The following is a 24,243-nucleotide window of genomic DNA, read 5'->3' on the forward strand; positions in this document are numbered from 1 at the left end:
TCTTGGGCATAGTTTTTTTTCTCCCCTAAATGAGGACTGACTTCATATTGCAGCCACCCCCCCCAGTCAGCCCTTTTAATTTTGAAACAGGGTCTTATTAAGTCACTAAATTGCCCAGGCTGGGCTCCCAGGCTGTGATCCTCCTGCTTCAGCCTCCCAAAGTGTTGGTATCACAGTGTTGGGAGTGGCACAATGCCCAGCCCAACACACACCCTCCACCCAAACCACACTCTCTTGTGAGGAAGGAACTGTTCTCACAACAGAATGCAGTTTTCTCTCAAGATCCAAGGCAGAACATAGGCCCTCCCCTCTGAGAGAGGTAGAAAGAGAGACAGGGAGAGAAAGAGGTGTATGTGTGTGTTGGCAGGGAAGAGCAAGCAAGAGTGAGGAGGAGGAGGAGAGAAAAGAGAGGACAGGAAATAGTCTCAGTGCATGTATGCATGCTTTGCAGCAGATGCATAAATTAGCAAACAGGCTCAGGTGAAAAGCTTGGATATCTGTGGGCAGCTCCAAGGTCGGGGGTGGTGGTGGCAGTTGGCGCGTGCGGCACCAAGGCTAATGTGCTCATTCCACATGGATGAGCAAGGGGCGGCAGTCATTGGGGCTGAAGCCCAGGAATGGAAATTTACAAGGGCAATTTGACCTTAAAACCACCCAAACAGAAAATGACAGAACAATAGTTTAGAAACACTAGGGTTAGATTCATCCTTTAAACATTATCCAGACCAGATAAATGTGAACAGAAACACATACCCACTGTGTAAAAAAAGAAAAGTAAAACATAGGAAAAAGCCTCTTTCTAGAAAATGATAAATGGTAATGCAGACAAATAAGCAAAGAAAATGGAGAGCCCTCTCACAAAAGGAGAAAATGACTTAGCAAACAGAGAGGGAAGTCCAGGCAGTGCTTAGGAGTAAGCAGCATGCAGCTGCACACACACTGGGCAGGAATCCTGTGTCACCACTTCTGCGTTATAGCTCGGCAGGGAGGAGGATTGGAAGAAGTTTCAGAATCACATCCTTTAAATCCTTTAAATTGACCAATATTAAAAAAAAAAAAAAAAAAAAAAAAAAAGGCCGGGGAGATGACTCAGTGGAATAAGTGCTTCCCTGGCAAGTGCAAAGGCCTGAGTTCAATCCCCGGTTCCACAAAATAAATAAATAAATAAATAAATAAATAAAATAAAATAAAAATAAAAATAAATTGATCAATACTACATCTGGGCATGAATTGATAAAAAATACTAAACAGCGTTAAATTATTAATACAGATCTTGCAGTGTTAAGATAGTAAAAAAATGAAGAATAACCTAAATGGTTCAATGATAAAAGAATTTTGGAGTCAATGAAGACACATCGATGTGATGGAACACTGTATAGACATGTAAAGCACTAGCTGGAATCTATGCAGCAAATACAGTAATTTACTGGGAGGTAAAAAAAAAAAAGTCTACAAAAAATGATATAATTTTCATAGTGAACACATTTCCTTCCAGTCTTTCACACAGATAATAAGGGGAGAAATCAGCCTAAAATATGAATGGTGATTTTTAAAAAAAGATGTATTTAGTACAGGGTTTACAGGGTCTCACTACACAGACTGGACTCATAGTGATCCTCCTGTTTTCAGCCTCCCAAGCACTGAGATCACAGGTGCGTGTCACCATGCCTAGTCTCAACTGCTGTCTCAGCATGCCCTGGCGGTGGGGCCAGCAAGGCAGGCCACCCTGTCCCTGCCTCTGCCTAAGCAAGTACTTTAATCCGCTGAGCTATCTGGTCGGCCCAATTGTGATCTTAAAAGAATCCAGCAACTTAAATAGTTTTTCCTAATAGTTCCTGAAATGTGCTTCAAATTAGATTAGTGCCTTTTCTCCAAATAGTACTTATTCCTATGTTGCTAGGACCTCAAAAGTAGAGAACATTGTGCCCTCCTGCTATCTGATGACTTCATTTTGAAGCTGAAACCCAGATAGACACTGAGGAGGGGGGCTTGGGTTTCACATTAATGGTGCACAGCTCAAAGCGGCTGTTTTCTCTCATGTGTCTTTGTGCTTCTTCAAACCACCCATAGCAGAAAGGACCACCTTACTTCTATAGGAAGGCGAGCTACAGAGAAATACTATATCTGAGATCAACAGTCCTATAAATCAAGTCCTATAAATCAGTCCTATATACCAAATGTTAAAAAAGAAAGAAAGAAAGAAAGAAAGAAGAAAGAAAGAAAGAAAGAAAGAAAGAAAGAAAGAAAGAAAGAAAGAAAGAAAGAGAAAAGATTTGGATTCCTTCTTATCTCTGCTAGGAGGCAGGCAGAAGAGAGACAGGAACTGCAGGGCCTCGAGCAATGAACTTCTGGGTCACAAAAAGGACGATAATCTTTACTGCTCTCTATGTTATCAATTGTATGAAAGTTATGAACATAATACATTTTTTATTCTATATAAAAATAGGGGCTGGGGAGATGGCTCCGTGGAATAAGCGCTTGTCTGTCAAGCGCAGGGACCTGAGTTCAATCCCTGGTTCTGACAAAATAAATAAATAAATAAAATAAAATCTAAAAAAATTAAAAAGAAAGGTCATAGACTTAGGAGTCAAGTAAACTTTAAATCAAATCTTTACTCCTTCAATTACTAGTAGCTATACTTTAAAACCACCACCAAGTATTAAGTCTTGTGTGTATTATATATAATGTTGCTTAATTTAATATATGATCAAAATATTGCTTCTAGTAGACTAGTTTTTCTTCTGTAATATAGGTGACAGCCAGTTTACCCAGACTGACAACAAAATAACTAAATGCAATTACTTGCTTTATAAATTCCTTATGTATGTACATACTTAGAATAAAGATAACATCTATGTCTTAAGTATATAATAAATGTCAGCTACTACCATTAAAAAAAAAGGAGGAACAATGAACAACGTAGGGAACAAACACTGACCTCATAGATAAAGTACACTTTGGCCCCTGTGTATATCCCCATGCGCACCACAGCACGGACGGCAGCGTTCATACCTGTGAAGGGAACAGGAACAACTGTTACTGAAGAGCCGGGGGCTAATTAGGATTCTGCTATTAATCGATGAAGACTGAGCAAGTTGCATACCTTCTCCTGTGCTCCTCTTTCCTAATATGAAAAGCTAGTACACTAATTAGTATAGGATGGAGAGAGACTGCAAGGTAATACAGGGTACCTTGCACGGTAGGGTTCATCTGTGAATGATTATGGTCATTGTAAAAGAGCCCAGGGAACCTTCAGTTTGGGACATCGTTGCCTCCTCTTGGCAGCTCCATCCAATCCCAGTACAGCAGAGGCAGGTACTTAAGTTACTCAACTCCAAAGACTAAACAGGGCAACGGGTCTGTGACCTGAGGTCAAAACTTGGTTATTTCAACATGAGCTATCAATGTTTAGAAATTTTAGGTGACGGATTTAAATACAAGACAAATCATGCAACCATTAGGCGAACTACAGCTGTCCACTATAACTGACCACACACAACCAAGGTAAATCAAGGGGAAATAAAACACTTAGAAGGAATTTAGAGCATCTCTGTGCAATGTATTATCATGTAAGTGAGGTAAATCCCATTTGCCTTCCACTTTGCCCCATTTTTGGAAGGCGAAAACTTCCTTGGCAGCACCTCATGGCTCGGAACCTGAACAGTCCCATATCCTTGCCTGGGCCCACGGACCCTTTCCTCAGAGATGCCTTCAGAATGGAGCAGAGCTGAGCTTTCCAACTGCTCCAAGTCTCCATGTATTTAAATTCTGGAAACAGTCCAGAGCTGGACATTTTGCAGAATATGTAAGATAGAGTGAGGCTTTGGTAAATAAATGTACAAACAAGCAGCTCCCTAAGAGTACGTTGTGATTGACAAGAAGACTAAATTTGTATGGTGAACTGGCTCTGAAGGTGGGTAAAAGTAGATCTGAATTCATTGCCTCCGGAAGGTCATAGTAATGAATGACGTTGCCTATTTGCTGAAAAAAACCCTGAGGCATGTATACTTGGAAATAAGTACATGTTAATATACTTCTCAGGTCAATGTATGAGTCTACATCCTCCCCTGTGTGCTGAGCAGCTTGATTTTCCTTCTCTGACGTTTAAGCAGGATACTACTATTTCTCTCAATAGCTCCTATTCTTAAATAAATGACAGCTTGGGCCGGGGAGATAGCTCAGTAGAATAAATGCTTGCCTGGTAAGCGCAGGGTCCTGAATTCAATTCCTGGTACTGAAAAAAACAAAAACAAAAACAAAAACAAAAAAAACCAAAAACAAAAACAAAAAAACCCCACAGCTTTTAACATTCCTTCCTGAATCTTACTGTTTCCCTCTAATGTTATTTATGCCAGATACTGGCTGAAATGATTACAGCGATTTTTTTCTCTTGTGTTTTTGCAAATGACTTACAAATACTTTTTTTTTGTATTTTAGGGAAGGGTCTACAGGGTACTCAGAGTCTCCCTACTAGATTGGACTCATAGTGATCTGCCTGTTTACAGCCTCCCAAGTGCTGGGAACCAGCTTCAACTGCCGTCTCAGAGTGTCCCAGGGGCAGGGCCAGCATGGCAGACCCAGGGATCAAACCCCGGCACCTGTGCCTGCTTGCAGGCACTTTAATCCGCTGAGCTATTTGGCTGGCCCTAATAAATATGTTCTTTTAGGGCTGGCGAGATAGCTCAGTGGACTAAGTGTCTGTTTAGGCAAGTGCAGGGTCTGGGGCTCAATCCCTGGCACTACATACCTTGACTGGCCCTGCCCTGGGCGCACTAAGCTGGCCACCAAGACTGGGTGTGGTGGCACATGCCTGTAATCCCAGCACTGGGGAAACTGAAAACAAGAGGCTCTCGATGAGTCTGAGCTGTGTAGTGAGACCCTGCATCAAATATATTAAAAAATTACATTCTTTTATTTAAAATAATTACAGTTGAGGTACTATCTACATGAGCCATTCCTTGAAAAACATGGTATGATGTCACATTGCTACAAAGGGTGACCAAAAACATGGTGATTGCTTGAATTTTTAGAAAAATATTATAATAACACATTGCCTTCAAAACACTCCCTTCACTTCAAGCACACTTATTCCATCATTTTGTCACTTTTAAAGCAGTCTGGAAGACCTCTTTTTTGTCTCTACAAGGTCTGATAAAAGGCATGGTGAATCCTGCTGCCAAGTGCCATTTGGTAGATAGGCAGGCAAGCTCATAAAAACACGACTATGTGTCTTCATGAACCTTATTTACCAGATTGGGCACTGCAAGACTCCTGGCTCTTCCCCAAAGTCGGAACGATTTTGTAAAATGAAAGGTAAAAATGTTTTAAATCAATTCAGCACACCAGGGCTGCCATGACAGCACAATGAAAGATACTCACGAAAGGATTTCCAGAACTGTTGCAGGAAATGGCAAAAGTGGTGAGATAAATGTATTTGAAACCAGTTGAGTAGAGTATTCTCAGGAGGACTAAAGGCAATATATATTTCTATAGTGTAAGAATTTTTTCTTAAGCATTCACACTTTCAATCACATTTCGCACTTTCCTATGTGTAGTTTCATACTTGCTCTTTCTGCATTCTTTCTGGTTGGGAAGTTCTCTGCAGTAAGGGTGCTCTGTTCAAGGACACAAGTGCACCTTGCCCCTGCCCTGGGTTCCCAGGACCTGACAGAAGACAATCCAAGCAAACTCCTCACAGGTGGGTCAGGCCAGGCTCTGGAGATTCTCCTCCCTGTTCAGTGGCATCAGGAAGTTTCTCTGTTTGGCCCTCAGCATCTACCCCGCTCATGCTTCTTCTGGGAGGCCCCTGCTGTCCCTCTATGATGACTTTCTGGCTTCCCCTTCATCCAGCTCCCCTTATTCCTCACAGACAGAACCACCTTCCTGCTTTTGCTCACACCTGAGGTATGTCATTGTGCCTGAGTGTGGGCGCAGGCCCCTCAGGCATGTCTGGAGTCTGACCTAAACTCCACACTGGCTTCTTTATTTCCTCCTTGTTTCCTGTCCTCCAAGCCACACTCCCCACTCACCCTGTACAGAAGGATGACTCCCATGGAGCTCATCTTCCTCAAGCTTCAATCCAAAGAGTAGTCTTTCCCAGTCTCCTGACACACACTCTGCTCTAGGACTTTATGCTACAGCCATTAACGTGTGGATTAACTGCAAACATTTAGAATGTTCCAGCACCAGGAATCAGGGGACAAAGTGGCAGAATGAGCCTTTTGCCCTTTTGCTTTCTCCTCTGAAGACTTCTTTTCTACAGGGCCTTTCCCGCTGAATGAACAACCCTGGGGATTTAGAAAATGTACATGGGAAAGAAATAGCAGAAGGAATGAGGTTGTTAAAAACTGAATGCAATAGAAAGCTGACCTCCAGGAGACCCCAGTGCAGTATTATATATCCTCAACAGCAACGTATGTCCCTCAAAGTCTGACAACAGCCTCTGGGCTGGATTAGCCTCCCAAACCTGCTGTCATCCCCTGGGGCACTTGGTCAAACCCAGGCTGCTAGGCTGGTCTCCAGGGCTTCTCAGGTGGAGCTTGAGGTTTACATTTTGGACAGCTCCCAGTTGTCCTGGGAGCCATGCTAGATTAAGACACAGGGCTCTAAAGCCTAGAGGGCTTTTTTTTTCACTTGCAAGTTGGTAGAACACTTAAACCAAATGTCTTTTTTTTCTCCTTTAGCTTAGAAGCCTGTGGCATCCAGGTTAGCCCAGGAATGGAGTGCCAGGAGCCTGCTGGGTAGAATCTCACAGGAAGCCTGCTGGGGTCCTGAGACTCCCAGAAGGCATAAGAAAGTTGAAGCTCAGCAGGGATAAACTGATCAGCCCAAGGTAACACAATAGATGGTGGAATGCAATTTAAATATTATTATTATTATTATTATTATTATTGTTATTATTTGCAGTCCTGGGGATGGAACCCAGGGCCTTTGGATTGAGATCTTTCCCAATTCTGTTTAAATTTTTTTATTGTGGGACAGAGTCTCACTAACTTGCTAAAAAGACCAGGCTGGGCTTGAATTTAGCACCCTCATGCCTGAGCCTCCCAGACTGCTTGGATTAAAAGGCGTCCCAATTTTCTGTCTTTAAGTGGCTACATATTTGAATCACCAGAGGGAAGCTTACAGGAAAAGAAAGCTTACAGGGCCAGACTGTCAGCTGCTTAGGAGCAGGGCCTGCTTGGGTTTTAGGCTCCTTCGAATCAGCATGCAGTCAGCAAAGTGCTGCCTCGGGCTGGGCCGTGGAGTTGAAGCCTGAGGACGATGAGCTTCAACTGCTTCATCCTTCTCTACAGGATGAGAGGGGAGTGGGGCTTGGAGGACAGGAAACAGGAAATGCAAGAAGCTGGTGAGGAACACAGAGCCTGACATTTCCATTTGACAGTCTCATGCAGGTACATAATTCTGCTTAGGGCTACCCATGGGCACAGCCACCGGGCATTTGGGACAAAAGTGGTTTCAGAATTTTCCACCCAAGGGTAGGCCAAATAGCTCAGTGGATTAAAACACTTGCAAGCAGGGGCTAGGGGTTCGACCCCTGGGCCTGCTGTGCTGGTCCTGCCCCTTGGGCCCACTGAGAGGGCAATTGAGACTGGGTGTGGTGACATGCACCCATAATCCCAGCTCTTGGAAGGCTGTAAACAGGCGGATTATTATGAGTCTGATACAGTAGTGAGACCCTGGACACCCTATAGACCCTTCTCCCTACAAGTAGAAAAGAAGAAAAAAGAATTTCCCACCCAACACGGAAGCTACTGTTTTTAGGAGCAGTTCAGTCATGGTGGGGTTAAGCCATTTCATTTTGGTTTTGGTCCTGGTAACCATGACCTGAGAATCAAACAGTCTTCATTAAGTATTTCCATGGGAAAATGTAATCCTCCTACCAAGAAAGACTCAGTATGTGATTAGCAGTCTCTTCCTCATTTGCCAAAATCTAATCCCTAATCCTTGGGGAAAGTATGATCTTGTTAAGGGAATCAAAACTAAAATGAACTTTGAGACAAAAGCAGTCCTTTGAGGGAACAGTTAAGTGGGAAATAGATGCAAGTAAAATAGGACAGATTATTGGATTCTTTTCTTATAGTATACATACTTCAACAGCCTCTTCCTAAAATGCAGTCCAAATAAAATAGTGACATGATAACTTCTTCCTTATGGTTCTGGGGCTTTCATGTCACAACAGCAGGGGCTGGCAATAAGGTCTGAGGTAAATCCTTACTTTCCAGCTACTCAGAGGTGGCCTTCCTCACTTGCAAATGCTTCTTGAAATTCTGTTCTGATACAATTTGAATAATTAGCAGTGATGCTCACAAGGAGAGGGAAAAGCCTGCTATCCTGATTGGATCACTGCATGCTAGAATCACAACACTGTGCTGTATACATCAGTACACATACATGTTAGTTAACAATGCAATTAAAAAGGGCCAGGGGGGCCTGGCCCTAGCTCAGTCCTTTAAGTGGCTGCTTCCACAAAGCTGTCAGCCTCAGGTTGCTGGAGTTCGAACCTCACAACTCTCCCGCTGGCCAAAAGTGCCCTGAAGGCATTCGAGCAACAACAACAACAAAAACAAACAAACAAACAAACAAAAAAGGCCAGCCAGATAGCTCAGCAGACTGCTTAGGCAGACACAGTGTCCGATGTTCCATCCCTGCTGTGTTGTGCCAGCCCCACCTCACCCGTGGGGTGTGCTGAGATGTTGACTGAGACTGGGCATGGTGGTGCGCGCCTGTAATCCCAGCATTTGGGAGGCTAAAAACAGGAGGATCACTACAAGTACGATCTACATAGTGAGACCCTGTAGACCCTGTGCTAAATACTTAAAAAAAAAAAAAAAAAAAGATGCACTTAAAGGGGCCAGTGAGGTAGCTCAGTGAACTAAGAGCCTGTTTTGACAAGCTCAGGGACCAGGGCTCAATCCTTAGTCCACATGTGGCACCAGGCTGGGTCTGTCCTCGGGGCGCATTGAGCTATAATGGAGTCCAGGTGTGGTGATGCATGCCTGTAATCCCAGTGCTGAAAACAGGAGGATCACAATGAGTAGTGAGATCCTATACCAAATACACAAATGAAAAAAATGCAACTAAAAATGAGAAATATACATTGACTCTGTGAAAATAATTTGGGTTTGACCTTTTGTCTTTGTTAACTGAAGAAAATCTCATTTCACTGCCTTCACTGCACTGAGCTACTGTCTCTGCACATCTCACAGAACTTTCTTTTTCTTTTTTCTTTTTGTGGTACTGGGAACCAAACTCAGGACCTTGAGCTTGCCAGGCAGGGGCCTTATGCTGCCTGAGCTATCTCTCTAGCAGAACTTTTCATCATTCTTACTTAGGAATTTCAATATTGAGATTTGAAAACTAAAATCAGCTTAATCACTTTTTACTGGTTTGTCCAAACAAAAACAAAAACAAAAATTAAATTCATAACACGCCCATTCAGCACTTGCTACTCAAGTAACAAAATACATTACACAGTGCCCGCTGGCAAAAGGTATAAAGGTAAGGAGAAAGATAACAAGCACAGGGGAGGCCAGGAGCTCTTGTGTGGCTCTTCCAGGAGGAGTGGCAGTAGCCAACGGAGGAGAGATTGGAACAGCTTCCGGAAAGCGGTGCGTGAGGAAAGAACAGCGCTGGTAAGGAATGCCAGGCACAGGGACATCTGGAGAGTGGCATTCCAGGCCAGCATGGGGCCCGCGGTCCAGCATGCTGCATTCCACTGTCCACTGCCAATGTGAGAACCATCAGCTGTGCTCCGCTCACTCTCCAAGTTTTCACAAAAGCACTCCTGCAGGGACCTTTGGGATACAGCTGGCCACGTGCCACCCACGGCTCTCTGGCACTGCCCCTCAGGGTGGTCTCTGGCCATGGTGACTCGTCCAAAGGTGATGCACTGAGACCCCCTGGACTGCAAAGATGATGTGGAAAGAAAAAGCATTCAAAAAATTTTATTGATGTAATAATAAACTCACTCTCTTCCCTCCTTTCCATTTCAAGTGATTAAAGTGTATTTAAAAAATTATTTCACATCCTCCTTTTACTTCCATTAACATGGCCACTACATTGCTTAAAATTGTGCATAAAATACAAGCTAATAGTGTAGGCCCCCATTTCTATTGGGCACTTGATAATACACGTTTTGCCACGTCTATCAACACTAAGCTTTGGAGGCTGGGGAGATAGCTCAGTAGAATAAGTGCTTGCTTGGCAAGCACAAGGTCCTGAGTTCAATCACTGATACCGCAAAAACAAAAAACAAAAACACTAAGCTGCACTGTATATGCTGATGACTATACTACTCTGGGAGTTGATGGAATGAATATCCTACGAATAGTTTCTTGCTGGTCCTCCCCATCTTCTTTTGCCATTATGGACACTGTTGTGAAGAATATCCTTTCCTCATCTGGGCAAATGTACCCCTCACATGCTGTCTTTCTTACTGTCACTCTAGGTGAGCTCCTGTGGATCCCATTCCCTGGCACTCTTAGGCCCCTTTGTCCCCTACACCATCCTTTTGGACCCCATGTGTGACCTACTCTTGGTCCTGGTAAGCCCCTAAACGCACTCTCTTCCCTCCTTGCCATTTCAAAATTCGCCTTTATCACAGGCAGCCAGTCACCTGCATGTGACTTTCCAGCTCACAGAAGGTAAATCCAAAGTCCTCACCTGGCCCTCATCTGGACAAGACCTCGCCCTAGGCAGCTTCCTCCCATCCCCCTCAGGGCTTGAGCTCCCAGCTCTTCCCAGCTGCTTCCTGCTGGCTCCTTACATTTAGGCTTCCTGGGGCCTCTCCGTGAAACAGCAGATTTTCCTAGGTCCAGTTTCCTTCTTGGCTATCAGCAGCCACTGAGACACAGTCCATCTGCCCCACAGTGACAGTGACAGAGAGAAGGTGCTACGGTTCTGCCTAATGTGTTCCCTGACACATAATACATGCTTGGCCCATTCACATGTACACTGATAATTAAAACAGAAACAGAACCTGAACTGAAAAAACAAGCAGGACCGACTGTGAGGTTACTATATGTCACCCTTTTAATCATTTTCCAGTCAGAGAACTTCTGCTCAGAGCACTTACATATACATTTTTAGATGAAGGTTCCTATGTTAATGAATCTTCCCACTCAAAAGGCTGGTCAGAGTATAAAGACATTCATGTGGGATTATTGGGGTGGCTTTGGAGAAACCTCAGAAGAGCCTGGGTTTGCAAGCACACAGACCCTGGCTCAGTGTGGTCACACCCCATGTAGTGGACCAGTAGCACCAAAACGGGCCCCTCTTAGGCTTCATTTGGACCCACACACTCAGCATCTGTCCTTGTATAGGATTCCTCAGGTGGTTGCAAACACCTTAAGAGTGGAAAAAGTGCTAATGGACCCTAGGCTCATCCAGGGACCTAGAGCAGTCTCGCTGTCTTTGACATGTCCCCCTTTTGCCTAAGACTTTCACTAAGGTAAGAGTTGGGGAAGACAGATCAAGTCTTCACTGTGAGGAGAGAGAGACACAGAGAGAGAGAGGAGAGAGAGAGAGAGAGAGAGACAGAGAGAGAGAGAGAGACAGACAGAGAGGGGGGAGAGAGAGACAGAGAGAGAGAGAGAGAGGGAGAGAGAGAGAGGAAGAGAGAGAGAGAATATGATAAACAAAAACAAAACAAAGGAAACAAACAAATGAGATCCTACAGCATTAGTAGATGCCAGACCCAAAACCAGGACTTCCAAGTGAGACGCTGGTATTTCAGTACACTGATCTACCAGGTTTTGCTGCTTTTTTTCCCATCCAGACAAGCACAATTACTGTAATTCCAAGAGAAGAGCAGGGTGGTGAAGATGTACAGAATAGAGGTGGGTGAGGAAGAACTGGAACCTCCCAGCAGATAATTTATAAGAAATAAAAATACAACACCAGACAAAGCTTGTTGAAAAAAGTAACTCGAAAAGTGACTCATCTATTTCCTTAACACAGAGCCATCTGTTATTTATCCCCATATAGAATTTTAATAATCACAAGAGTAGTAGATGTAGAGTTTTCTATCCAGATACTTGTGCCCTGAACATGTTGCTATCTTCATATTTCTAAATGTAATGGCTTCTGATGGCTCCCAGATTGATAGAGCTTCCATTCTCCTTGATAAAAGATTTGAGTTCTCAATCAGAAAGCTTCAGTTTTCTGTACCCAAATAGGAAAGCGTGCTTTTACTAGGAAAGATGATGAAATGTTTAGCCTCTAGGGCTCATCTGAATATGCCACACAAGCACAGATTTACAATCACAGAAAGTGATGCAGGTACAGCTAATCTCCCACTGTATGGTAGGACAATGCTAAACTTATATACTGCCTCTTAAAGCCAATTTCTTTTTCTAAATTAATTATACTTTAAACTACAAAAAATCCATTAAAGAACAATATGCAGAATTTCAGCACAGTAAAAGCCTTGTGAGAGGTAGGAGATGAGCATCCGTTATACTCTTTTCCCTCTGCACTTCACGTGGCTCTTAGGCAAACACAGCTCTAGGCATAGAAAGAACCCACTTAGAACTCTTTTCATTGTTTGCTTGTTTATAAATGCAGTACTGGAAATTTAACCCACGGCTTTCATTTGCCCTGAAATATATCCTCAGTCTTTTTTATTCTGAAACAGGGTCTTGCTAAATTGGCCAAGTGGGACTTCAATTTGAATCTTCCTAATTCAGATTCCAAAAGTGCTAGGATTACAGTCCTATGTCACCACCCTCAGCTTCCAAGTAAAACTCCCAATAATACAGATAGATCTTCAGTGAATGTTCTATAGTTGTGCCTTGGTACCCCCAGGAGACTGGTTCTAGGATTGCTTTCAGATATCAGAATTCTTGTAGCTAAGTTCCTTCTATAATGACCATGTATATGACTTTAACATAACCTACATACATCTTCTCATATACTTAAATCTTTAGGTTATCTAAAATAATTAACATGACGTAAATGCTATATAAAAGGCTGTGATACAGTCTTGATTAGAAAATAATCACAAGGGAAAAGAAAAGCCCACATGTGTGTACTACAATATGTCATTTAAAACAATAGTTTCAATCTGAAGTTGGCTGAATCTATAGAATACGGTGAGCAGATTGTATGTGTCAAAGGGAGAGCCAGCTTAGTATACCTGGAGCAAGCCTACCAGTACCTCACACTTCTGCACAGTTTTAAAGTTTTCATCTCGAAGCATTAGTAGATCACAATACTGTTCTGAGGATAAAAGGTTATTAGTGATTAGTAAGGGTTTACTTTGCCTAAATGTCTTCATGGAATAGGAAGACAGACATGATTCCTAGTCATCTGTCACTTCTTTACTGGTGATTTCAAGTGAGGGACAGGTCCACAATTGCTGAGTGTCTGCCACTTGCTTTGATCATGCTGGATGCTGGGAATATAATGGTGAATAGACTCATCTGTATGACTGAAAAATAGGGTAGATGCTTAAACTTAAAAAACTCTTACAGAGCCGAGGAGATAGCTCAGCTGTGTAAGTGCCTGCCTGGCAAGCATAAGGTCCTGAGTTCAATCCCTGGTACCACAAGAAGATGGAAAAAAAAAAAATTATGGTAGAAGAACATTGCCATTTATTCCCCTCAAAATACTACCACGGGCTTTGAACATTATTCCATTATTCTTGACACTTCCTGAAGTAGTTCTGAAAGCTCTTTTTCATGCTTCTCTTTAGTTGCATTGTTGTGGATCCTTGAGGTCCTGAATTGATTCCATTGATGACAGGTGACTTCCGAGATGAGCCAGATGTCTCACTGTGTCAGATGGAGGACATACTGATACTTTTACAAGCCTGATTTTCCAATAGGTGACACACAGCAGAGGCAGTCACTGAATTTTTGATCACACTTAGTAAAGGCCCTCATGAAAAGGAACTTACAGAGCTGCTTCAGAAAGTGGCAAGAACATGTTTGTAGCAAGGGGAAGCATTTTGAAAAGGATTAATGGCAAGGTGTCTTTTACTGTAATTTTAAAAATGTAAACGTGAGCTGGCCAGATAGCTCAGTGGACTGAAGTGCCTGCCTAAGCAGGCGCAGTGACCTGGGTCTGATCCCAGGTGTGCCATGCCAGCCCTGCCCCCAGGTGCACTGAGACAGTGAATGAGACTGGGTGTGGTGGCACGTGCCTGTAATCCCAGCGCTTGGGAGGCTGAAAACAGGAGGATCACTAGGAGTCCCAGGGTCTCACTACAGATCAGACTCACAGTGATCCTCCTGTTTTCAGCCTCCCAAGCACTGGGATTACAGGCATGTGCCACCATGCCCAGTCTCATTCACTGTCTCAGTGCAGGGTCGGGGTGGGGTGGCATGGCACACCTGGGATCAGACCCAGTCACTGGGTCACTGCGCCTGCTTAGGCAGGGCTTTAGTCTGCTGAGCTATTTGGTTAGACCTACACTGTTTTTTGTTATTAGTCCTTATCGCTCAGCATGCTGCACAGCTTCTGCTATCATGCAGCCTGTCCCTAAGACTTAGTTTTTTGTTTTTTGTTTTTTTTTCTGATTTTAGCTTTTTATTTTTTTTTTCAGTACATATTGTTTATTCTGACATTCAGTTGTGTATATATATATTTTTTAATTTTTAATTTTTTTTATTTTTCAACAAATAATACACTGCATATATTCTTCTTAGTGGTTAATTGCTGTACAAGATGCGGACTTGTGATCCTATTTACAAACTCCATTAGAACAAATCATTCTATTCATTAACAGAATGTAACAAGACTTAGTTTTGTGAATGCAGGAAGCTGGTTCATCTCAGGTTTTCTTTGTTCAACTGTAAAATGGGGATAAGTTAGCACCTGTGAGAATTTTACACTATGCAGTCACTAAATGCCAGTGAGTTTCACTATGATTAGAAATGCTTCTACATACTAAATGTTATATAGAGTGTCTATAAACATTGTATTAATGTTCATTTGTCATAGCCAAAGAGCATACACTTTGACTGCTGAGCAGTCTCAGTTCCACTATGCACCAGGCCCTGCCAAAGCCACAGCCTGTGTTCTAAGACCATGAATCATCCTTAGTAGGTGACACAATATTGCTGGAGGGTGGGTACTTAGTCATAGTAGGCCTGCCTGTTCAGTAATGTGGAACTTATTTTAGGTTAAAGAGAAATCAGTCTAATTCTGCAGAGATATTTTGTAAAGATCCAAAGAAGATGAAAATTTAAAAAAAAAATTGCCTTAGAGTATTCTTCCTTAATATAGGGCCTGAAGCAATAAAAAAAACCAAGGATTTGGGGATTCACTTTATAATTATTCCCGAAATGAAAAAGAGGACTGCATTGTTTTAGTATCAAGTATGACATTACACGGTTTTAGCCACCTTGCTTACTATTACTTTCAAAAGGCATTTACTCTTCCATTGACAAAACTGCCAAAAGATGCTCTGCATAAGTTTGCGCAAGTTGTGTTTGCACTTTGAGCACTGGTGAGATTGCCTGGCCTCCTGAGAAAGACCTCTTCTTAAGAACACACTATGGTGTAGAGTATTGGAGGCTAAGTTCTCATACAGTGTGGTTTAAATCCCACCACCACCTCGTAGGAGCTTCACGGCTTTGCCTAACTCACTTATCTCTTTATGGGTTTTTCTCCTTACCTCCGAAATGAAGAAATATCTATCTTGAAGCCATGTTAATGAGGCATAAGAACTGTAAAGCTCCTAATATACAAGAAGTGTAGAATAAACAGTAGCTTTAATCATCTCAGAATGGAATTTTATTATAATTTCACATTGGAGTAGAAAATTCCTAAAAAAATCAAGACTTAAGAGTATTCTGTTTGGTCTTCAGCTATAAGTAACCTTCTTTTCTCTCAGGAAAAACCAATTACTAATAGAGTCAACATAAAATAGTAAAAGCCTGGTACAATCAACAGGCACCACTTCAAGGAATAACCTACTCAAAAAGACCTGGAAATCTGTTACTGCTAAGTCCAAGCGCCTGGAATATATATATATATATTTTTTTTTTGGTGGAACTGGGGATTGAACTCAGACCCTTGCGCTTGCCAGGCAAGTGTTTATTCTACTGAGCCATCTCCCCGGCCCAGGAACATATCTCTTGATGGTCTTTTTCAGAAAGAAAAAATAGCAACAAGACATAACTGTTTATAGGAGTCTAAGGAAGACTGAGTCCCAGACAAGAGGCCATGGTTGGTTTCCTCAGGCGCAGTCCACATGTGACATTTGGAAGCATGAGGGCCTATTTGATGCCACCTGTTAAAATAAGATCACCCATCTCCCATTAACCAGACATCATGCTAACCAAGCAACGTCCTCCTAGTTTTGGTTTCCAGGGTATGGTCCAACTTCTCTCAATTGTTGGACTTGGTATAAATAACAGAAAATGATGACTCTGCCTTGTTTTGCCCACAAATCAACAAGTATCGTAGCAAACATTTGGATAGGGATTTCCAAAGAAAGATCCATAATTTTTTCCCCAAGATACAGTATCTTGATTTTTTTAAAATAACCTTGACCTCAGAGCTCTGTGTTAAAGGAGGGGCAGGAATCCAGTTCCTCTTCCAGTGCTAAGCTTCTTCCTTAGCCAGGGTAAGAGTCAAAACTGCTTTCTAACCTGGCTAGCACAAGGTCTCTGGAACACGTGGATCCTTCCAAAGCCCCTGGCTTGGGAAGTGAAGTCACAGGGTGGGGGGATGGGTTAGGTGGGGGAGTCAGGTCCAGACCCCAGGTGACCCTGTATCAGCACACCTTCCAGCTCCTGTTTAACTCCAGAGGGTAGATGAAATCTCCCCTTACTCTCCTATTTTTAACAATTCAGCCTGTGCATTTTCATTCTCTGAGAAGCCTACCCTTCACGAGGAATGTTTATAACGAGGATCACTTTACTAAAATATTAATACTACAGCCATCCATCCATCCCTTTTGCAGGAAGGAAGGCGGGCCTGTGGGGTGCTGGCCGTGATTGGCCACGATTGCCTCTTTTAATGTAAGCACGAGGAGAGTCTCGCTGTGGACCCTCACTCACCCTGCAGCGCTGGCCCCTAAGCTCGCGCTGCTAAGGCTCTGCCCCACGCACGCTGCGTCGCGCGCGGCCGGGTGTCCCGGGTGTCCCAATGAGCATGTTCCGGCGGCGACTGGCCAGGCATCACGTAGGCGCCCGCGGCGGGCGGGGCGGCACCCACAGCTCCTCAACCTGCCGCACCCGCGCCCGCCTCTCCAGGCTCAAGGGCGAAGAGAAGGTCACCCGCAGAGTGGGCAGAAGGCGAGGGCTTTGGGTTCCATCCTTGAGCATGCCACTGCGCTGCTCAAGAGGAAATAAGGTAATGGGGTTTCTGGACCTCCGGGGCCCGAGGGAAGAGATAAAAACCAAAACCTAGCGCAGGAAACCTGTCTCCAGCTTGCTTGATCCTGAAGGCTGCAAGGATTGTCTCTGCCCGAGAAGTGCTGATCTACGCTGCCCTCACCGGGGATTAATAGGAATCTGGAAACTCGTTTGTCCCGGAACTCAAGCTCTCCCTGGAGCGCCCAGGGCCAGCGGTGCGGGCCGCGGCCGAGTTATTCCCCGCTCCCCATTTTTTAATTTTAATTTTTAAAGATTCTCTTAGTGAACGCATGCCGAAGGACCTGGGTTTTCCTCCGCTTTGTAATCAGCCTCCACTTTAGGGTAAAAAGGAAGCGTGGAGCCCGTGCCCCGTCTGCCGGTGACGTCCGGGAGTCCCCGCTTCCTGGTCTTTCCCGTCTAGGGGAGGATGGCAGGGAGGGCCTACTGACCCATTTTAGTTTTCAGTTTTGTCACCCGCCGGAAGCCGGCTGAAGATATGCGCAGGGGAAGGACAACCTTTTTTTTTTTTTTTTAAATCTCCCAGCGGAAACATTAGGCGCCGCAGCACCGCCAAGGATGGACCTTCCAGCGGGCCCCCGCGCACCCCGCAATGCAGCAGCGGGGACTCCGCGCCCCGTGGCGGACGTCAGACGGCGGGCCGCGCTGAGCCGCGCCGCGGGAACCCGGCTGTTCACCTACAACCTTTCCGGGGCTGGGCTGCGCCGGGCTGGGGTGGGGCAGTATAACCCAGCTCCGGGCGGGTGTCGCCGCATCGGCGTGGTCGCGTGCCACCTAAGCTTTGGAAGGGTCCCCAGGCCCACGTACTACGACTCAGGTGCAGAGTGACCTCCTGAGGGTGGGGAGCGGTTCCATTGCCAATCTCACTGACTAAAATGAACCTAGAAGGTGGAAAATTTGATTTATCTTCCTAATGAAGAGCCCCATAACCGTCTCGTTCCGTCTTCCCCATCCAACCCACCGCAATGGGGGCGGGTCGCCGGCTCCCGCCAACCCTCAATTGCCCTGATGTTTCGGGGCACGGGGGCTTTTCCCCTATCGCTTTACCCGCCACCCCACCCCTTTTACTGGTTCCTTGGCTACCCTGTTCTCCAGCATCTCCCTCCCCTCGCCCAGGCCGCTGAGGCCGGCGGCGGTTTGCGCGTACCTTGGGCATCCCCGCCGCTGGTGAGCACACCGATGGCCTTGCCCGCCCCGGAGAGATGCTCCAGGAACTTCGGGAGGGAGCCCCTGGGAGTCGAGGAAGAGCCGTCGCCCATGGTGAACAGCCAGAGAGACACCAGGTGGCCGGTGCGCAGCAGGCAATAAGGACCTGGCCCACGCGTGCCAGCCTCGGAACTGCCGCCCGGCCCGCGCCCAAAGGACCCGCCCGCCCTTCCACCAGCGCCAATAGGCCGCGGCGGGCGGGGGCCGGCAGGGCGGGGCGGAGACCGGAGGGGCAGGATCGGAGGGGCGGGGCGGGCGTGGATGGGGCGGAGCCCCGCGGGAGTAGCAGCACTGGGGGGCCTGGCGCGTAGGGCGAGAGGGTGGATAACGCCACAGGTGGGATCCCACGGGAGCACCGCCTGGCTGGTAGCCCTCTGATGGGTGGGGACGCAGACGCGCAGCGCGAGCTCCGCAGGTCTGTCGAACTCTGGCGGTTGGGGGAGAAAGCATCGTCTTAGCCGCTGCAAACGCGCGCCCGGTTTCCCTCAGCATTTTCCCTGGGGGTGGCGTTCGGATCAGCGGAGTCCCCCAGATTTTTACGTCCATCCTGAGGTTAGGACCGAATAGCCAGTCCTCAAGTTAGTGGGAAAACGTGGGCGTCACAAGCGGGACAACTACAAAACCATAATTTCCCCGAGTCGGCTTAGGCACCCTGCGTCTCTGGGTCCTGCAGCCTCACGCTGGGAGGAGCGAAGGAAGTGGGCGTAGGTGGATGCAGGGTGCGACCCTTAGAGTCACCCGCGTCTCTACCCTAGAGGCTGCAGAATCTGAATGCGGCAGGGGAAGGCGCGGCAGGGGAGGCTTGGAGAGGATGAAAGGAAAGCGTCCCTCCCAACGGAATCCCTTGCTTTGTCCGGTCCCTGACTGCTCCACGGGAAACTACAAATGCTGAAGTATCTATAGCCAGAATCTTGTGTGATTATCAAAGGGTTAATTTTTATGGAGCTTCACTTAGTTTGCTTACTGCGCTGTGACAGGGGTCCCCAGCAGAAAGCTGAGTCTCACGAGGTGCACAGTTCCTTCAGTGGTCTCTCCCAGAGATGATTTTCCTAAGTGATCCCCGCTGGACAGTTGAGGGTCGGGGTAGCAACCCTGGACTTCTTCCCTAAACGATCAGTGTTTACTGAACAAGAAGTAAGGAAAGAAGGAAAAGAGAAAGCAAAAGCTTTGAAAGCAAGTTTGCTTTTTTACGTGAGTGCAATCATAGACAAAGATGGAAGAACATAATTTTATGTTGGATGTTTGCCTCGTCCTCCAGCTCATCTCTCTGAACATCAAAAATGAATTGCGGGAGAGAGAAAAACTGCTGTGGATAAGGTGCCTCTCCCAAGTTCCATTTCTGGGGATACAGCCAGGGAATATGCAGAAGGTGTATTTTTTTTTTTTTTTTAACGAGCTTTCTGGGTATCCTGCTGAGTGCAAAGTTGCACAGCAGCTAATGCACTGAGGCTGAGCATTATTTTAAAAATGGAGAGGAGAATCCTGGGTGATCCGAAGATGGCATGGAGTGGGTGTTTTTTACTTCCCTAAGGCAGGAAGGGTTTCTAGGCTCTAAGCGTCATGCTCCAAAGGATTCTGTAACCTAAGGCCCAATATTTGTGAAGTAGAATACAAGTGCTAATCATTCATGGCTTGCTAGATTGACACCACTTTACAAAGATAGTACACACTGAATTTTATCTTAGGCAAATGCCATTTGTCTGCTGATAAGATTAATGGTTAGAGGATTAATAACTTAGAGGATTGGTCGTTTGTCGTCAAAATTATCTGTAGAAAAGATAGATACACTCTAACAGTTCAGACGTGACAATGGTTTCAATAAACTATGACAAAAATATATACTGGAGCACCATTCATATGCTATTACAGTCAAGAAGATAAATAAAGAACATGGAAGTATGTCCAGGACACAGAAGTTAGTAAAAAGACTTTGAAACAATGTGAGGGCCGGCCAAACAGCTCAGTGGATTAAAGCGCCTGCAAGCAGGCAAGTGATGAGGTTCTATCTGGGCCTGCTGAGCTGGCCCCGCCCCCGCCCCCACATCCAGGCCGCGCTGAGACAGCAATTGACACTGGGTGTAGTGACACCTGTAATCCCAGCTCTTGGGAGGCTGTAAACAGGCGGATCATTAAGAGTCCGATCTACTAGTGAGACCCTGAGTCCCCTGTAGACCCTTCATTAAAAATAAAAATAAAACAATGTGAGCCCACATATATATGTACTTTTAATTTCCTTTTTACTTATTTTTTGCAGTACTAGGGATTGAACTCAGGACCTTGTGCTTGCCAGTAAGGCACTTATTCTACTGAGCTATCTCTCCAGACCCCAATTTTATTATTATTATTATTATTATTATTATTATTATTATTATTTGTATTTGAGGGAAGGGTCTACAGGGTGTTCAGGGTCTCCCTACTAGATCATAGTGATCTGCCTGTTTACAGCCTCCCAAGAGCTGGGATTAGAGGTGGGTGTCACCACACCCAGTCTTCTAATTTCCTTTTTAAAAATGTATTTAGTACAGGTTCTACAGGGTCTCACTACACAGAACGGACTTGTAGTGATCCTTCCTATTTTTCAGCCTCTCAAGTGCTGAGATTACAGGTGTGTGGCACCACGCAGTCTCAATTACTGTTGGAGCACATGGCAGGCCCAGGAGATTGAACCCCTGTCCTCTGTGTCTGCCTAAGCAGGCACTTTAATCCAATGAGCTATCTGGCCAGCCCTAAGTTCCTTTCTTTTGCTTGTTATGAATAGCATCTTCTTTCTACTAATAAACAAGTATTGGTTTTGGAGTAAAACATCATAGAGAATTTAAAGCAAATATAGAGTAATCAGACCCTCAAGCTTAGGTATAATTTTTTTAAAAAATTGAGTTTATGTGGTTCAGTAGGTAATTAACCATTCCCCTACAACTACTCTGATGAGCTCTAACCCTCTGGTCAGTTGATCAGAATATTAATGTATGACAGCAGCTATGATGGAAAAACTGCCATTGCTTTTTTCTTTCTTTTGCATTACAACTAGAGCTTTAAATTTTTTTTTTCTTCCTGTATTTAGGACAAGATCTACGTAGATCAAACTCATAGTGATTCTCCTGTTTTAACCCTCCTAAGGGCTGGTATTACAGGCATGTGCCACCACGTCCAGTCTTAATCTCCCTCTCAGGGTGCCCCATGGGTGGGGCCAGCAATGGCACACCGGGGATCAAACCCTAGCTGCTGTACTGTGCTTAAGCAGGCTCTTTAGTCAATTCAGTTATTGGGCCGGCCCTTAAATTTTTTTTAAATACTTTGGTTTTACAAAAGAATTATCTGATTTAAGAGGGAAAAGAAATTACATTTTGGGTCGGGGAGATGGCTCAGTAGAGTAAGCACTTCCCTGACAAGTGCAAGGGCCTGAGTTCAATCCCTGGTTCCGCCGGGGTGGGGGTGGGGGAAAAAAGAAAAGAAAAAAATTGCATGTCATGTTGAGCACAATGGGACATGTTTGTTTTTTCCTTTTTACCGCCCATCATTCCAAGCTTTCATAGCTCATACCAGCAGATAGTTACAGCATAGGGATATGTCACAGGAATTCTGTAGACCAGGAATCCAGGCAGACTTTACTTGGTCCTTTGCTTTGGAATCTTTGTACCCAAGCAGGTGTGAGAGGTATCACGTGCAAGATCAAAGGGAAGGCACTACCTCCGAGCTCACCCCTATTGGCAGGATGCAGTCCCAGGCAGGCTGCTGGGCTGAAGGTCAGTTACTCACTAGGAGTTGCTGCTTCTCCAGAAAAATGTGTGACAAGATCTGGGGAAGATCAGGTCATCATTAGAACTCACAGACTTCATATTCTAGTACTGTAGAAACATGCCACCCCCCCCCACACACACACTTACCCAATTCTACTCATTAAAGGCAAGCCTGGAGTCTAGCTCTCACTTGAAGGTTAGAGCCTGAACACCAGAGGGCAGGGGTGGTGGGGAGTCATTCTTGCTTGCTTAGGACAAGGTGAAGTAGAACAAAGAGGAGGTGTAAATGCTCCTTTCTGTAGAGACCATGGGAGCTTCCAATTGTGTACCGAAGTTTAAGATTCTGAAAAGGAGAGCGGTTCACTGCAGGGCTGATTGAACACCACTAGCAGGGTGCCACACCGCAAGGTGCCCAGGCACTTTGGGGCACTTATGCCTGCTGACCGGATCTCACCAAGGTGGAGCTTCTTCCCACAGTGTCTCCATGTATATGGGTATTTGGCATCTCACACCTGTAGGGACTCTTCACTGAGCTCAGACTTCTATATTTCTCTGTTGCACACCCTTCCTCTTGAGTTGCTCACCATTCCCAGGGACTCTATCTGGCAGCTGCTCAGGTGAAATCCTGGGGCCATTTGTCAGTCACTGACATCTAAACCTATCAAGAGAGCCTGCTGGCTTGCTTCTCTGAGTTTCTGATCACCTATGGTACCATCTGAGTTTGGACCATAATTCCTGAAACCAAGGGACAGTTTCCCTTCTCTTCCCCTATTTTGACCCTGCCTCCATTTCCTGTGTGTCCTTGATGAGGGAGCCCAAAGGAGCCTCATCAGATGGAACTAAGAGCTCCACCTCTCTTCCTGTGACCCCCTATTCATGCAGTGTAAAAGCCCCCTGCACACCACTTCACCTCACTCCGCTCCTTCTCTCATGCTTTTCTCTAATTTGTTCTGCTTCTGCCCTTCTCTAAAATCCATCCAGGCACATGGTAGCCTTAATGACCTCCACCCTTTACCTTTAATCTATCTTCAATTTCAAGCATTCCTCTTCCATACTCATCCTGTACACTTGCCTCAGCTCCTCCATCAAGGTCACCTTCAGGGTGATTGCTTTCCAAATCACCCTTTGTTATGGCCCAACGTTCCCCCAAAGCCTCATGTGGTCATAGGTGGGAAGTTTTGGGCTGGATTAGGGTGTGAATATGGATTGAGAGTGTGATGCTTGGATTAAGAGGGTAGATGATGGAAGCCCAACCCTGGGTGTGGGTGGCACCAATCAATAGGCTTACAGCCTGGATGGACTATGAGGAACAGAGAGAAGGCAGGCCTGCTGCTGTTTGCTGCTTTGCTGTCTCTTGCCTGCCTGCCATGGACTATTTCTCCTCTGTGATGCCCCTCTGCCATACCACCCTGCCTTGAGATCAGCCAACTATGGACTCAAGTTCTTTTGTTTTTTGTTTTTGTTTTTTTGGTGGAACCAGGGATTGAACTCAGGCTCTTGCTCTTGCCAGGCAAGCACTTATTCTACCGAGCTATCTCCCTGGTCCCTTTTAAAGTTCTTCTTCTTTTTTTTTTTTTTTTTTGTCAACTATGGACTCAAACCTCTATAAACTGTAAGCTGAAGTAAACCTTTCCTCCTTTAACTTTAGGTGCTAGGATTTTTCTCAGCAATGAGAAACGTAACTAAGACATTGTTTCAGAACTGTCTTGGTTACTCTTCTCTCATTGCTGGGACAAATACCCGACACCCAAAATGAACAAAGGAGAGGTTTATTTAGCTCACAGTTACTGGAGGCTTCAGTGCATACTTGGCTGGATCCAAGGCGGAGTGGCACATAGCGGAGGGCAGCAGTTCATGGTGGCAGCAAAGAGCAAGAGCAAATTGGAGGAGTAGTAGCCACAATGGCTACCAAGAGCAAGTCTGTCTCCCTTAAGTTGCATTCAGCCTATGGGCTCCAGGCTGGGTGCAGTACT

The 24,243-nt window shown here is 45.2% G+C and overlaps 1 protein-coding gene across 2 annotated transcripts in view; it reads right to left on the reverse strand.

Moving 5' to 3' along the window:
* The window catches only part of Pfkp (phosphofructokinase, platelet), a 65,110-nt gene extending 46,420 nt beyond the window's left edge, over positions 1–18,690 (reverse strand). Inside the window, exons 1-2 of one of the 2 annotated variants that reach the window (XM_012516919.2) lie at positions 18,475–18,690; positions 2,939–3,012 (exon numbers count right to left, since the gene is read on the reverse strand). In XM_012516919.2, coding sequence (XP_012372373.1) covers positions 2,939–3,012; positions 18,475–18,586 — 186 coding nt within the window. In that variant the 5' untranslated portion in view covers positions 18,587–18,690. The remainder of the gene's footprint in view (positions 1–2,938; positions 3,013–18,474) is intronic. The other variant, XM_023701332.1, reaches the window with a different exon arrangement.
* Between the last annotated feature and the right edge of the window lie 5,553 nt (positions 18,691–24,243).

The sequence above is a fragment of the Octodon degus genome, unplaced genomic scaffold, assembly GCF_000260255.1.
Source record: "Octodon degus isolate 3935 unplaced genomic scaffold, OctDeg1.0 scaffold00133, whole genome shotgun sequence".
Lineage (NCBI taxonomy): Eukaryota > Metazoa > Chordata > Mammalia > Rodentia > Octodontidae > Octodon > Octodon degus.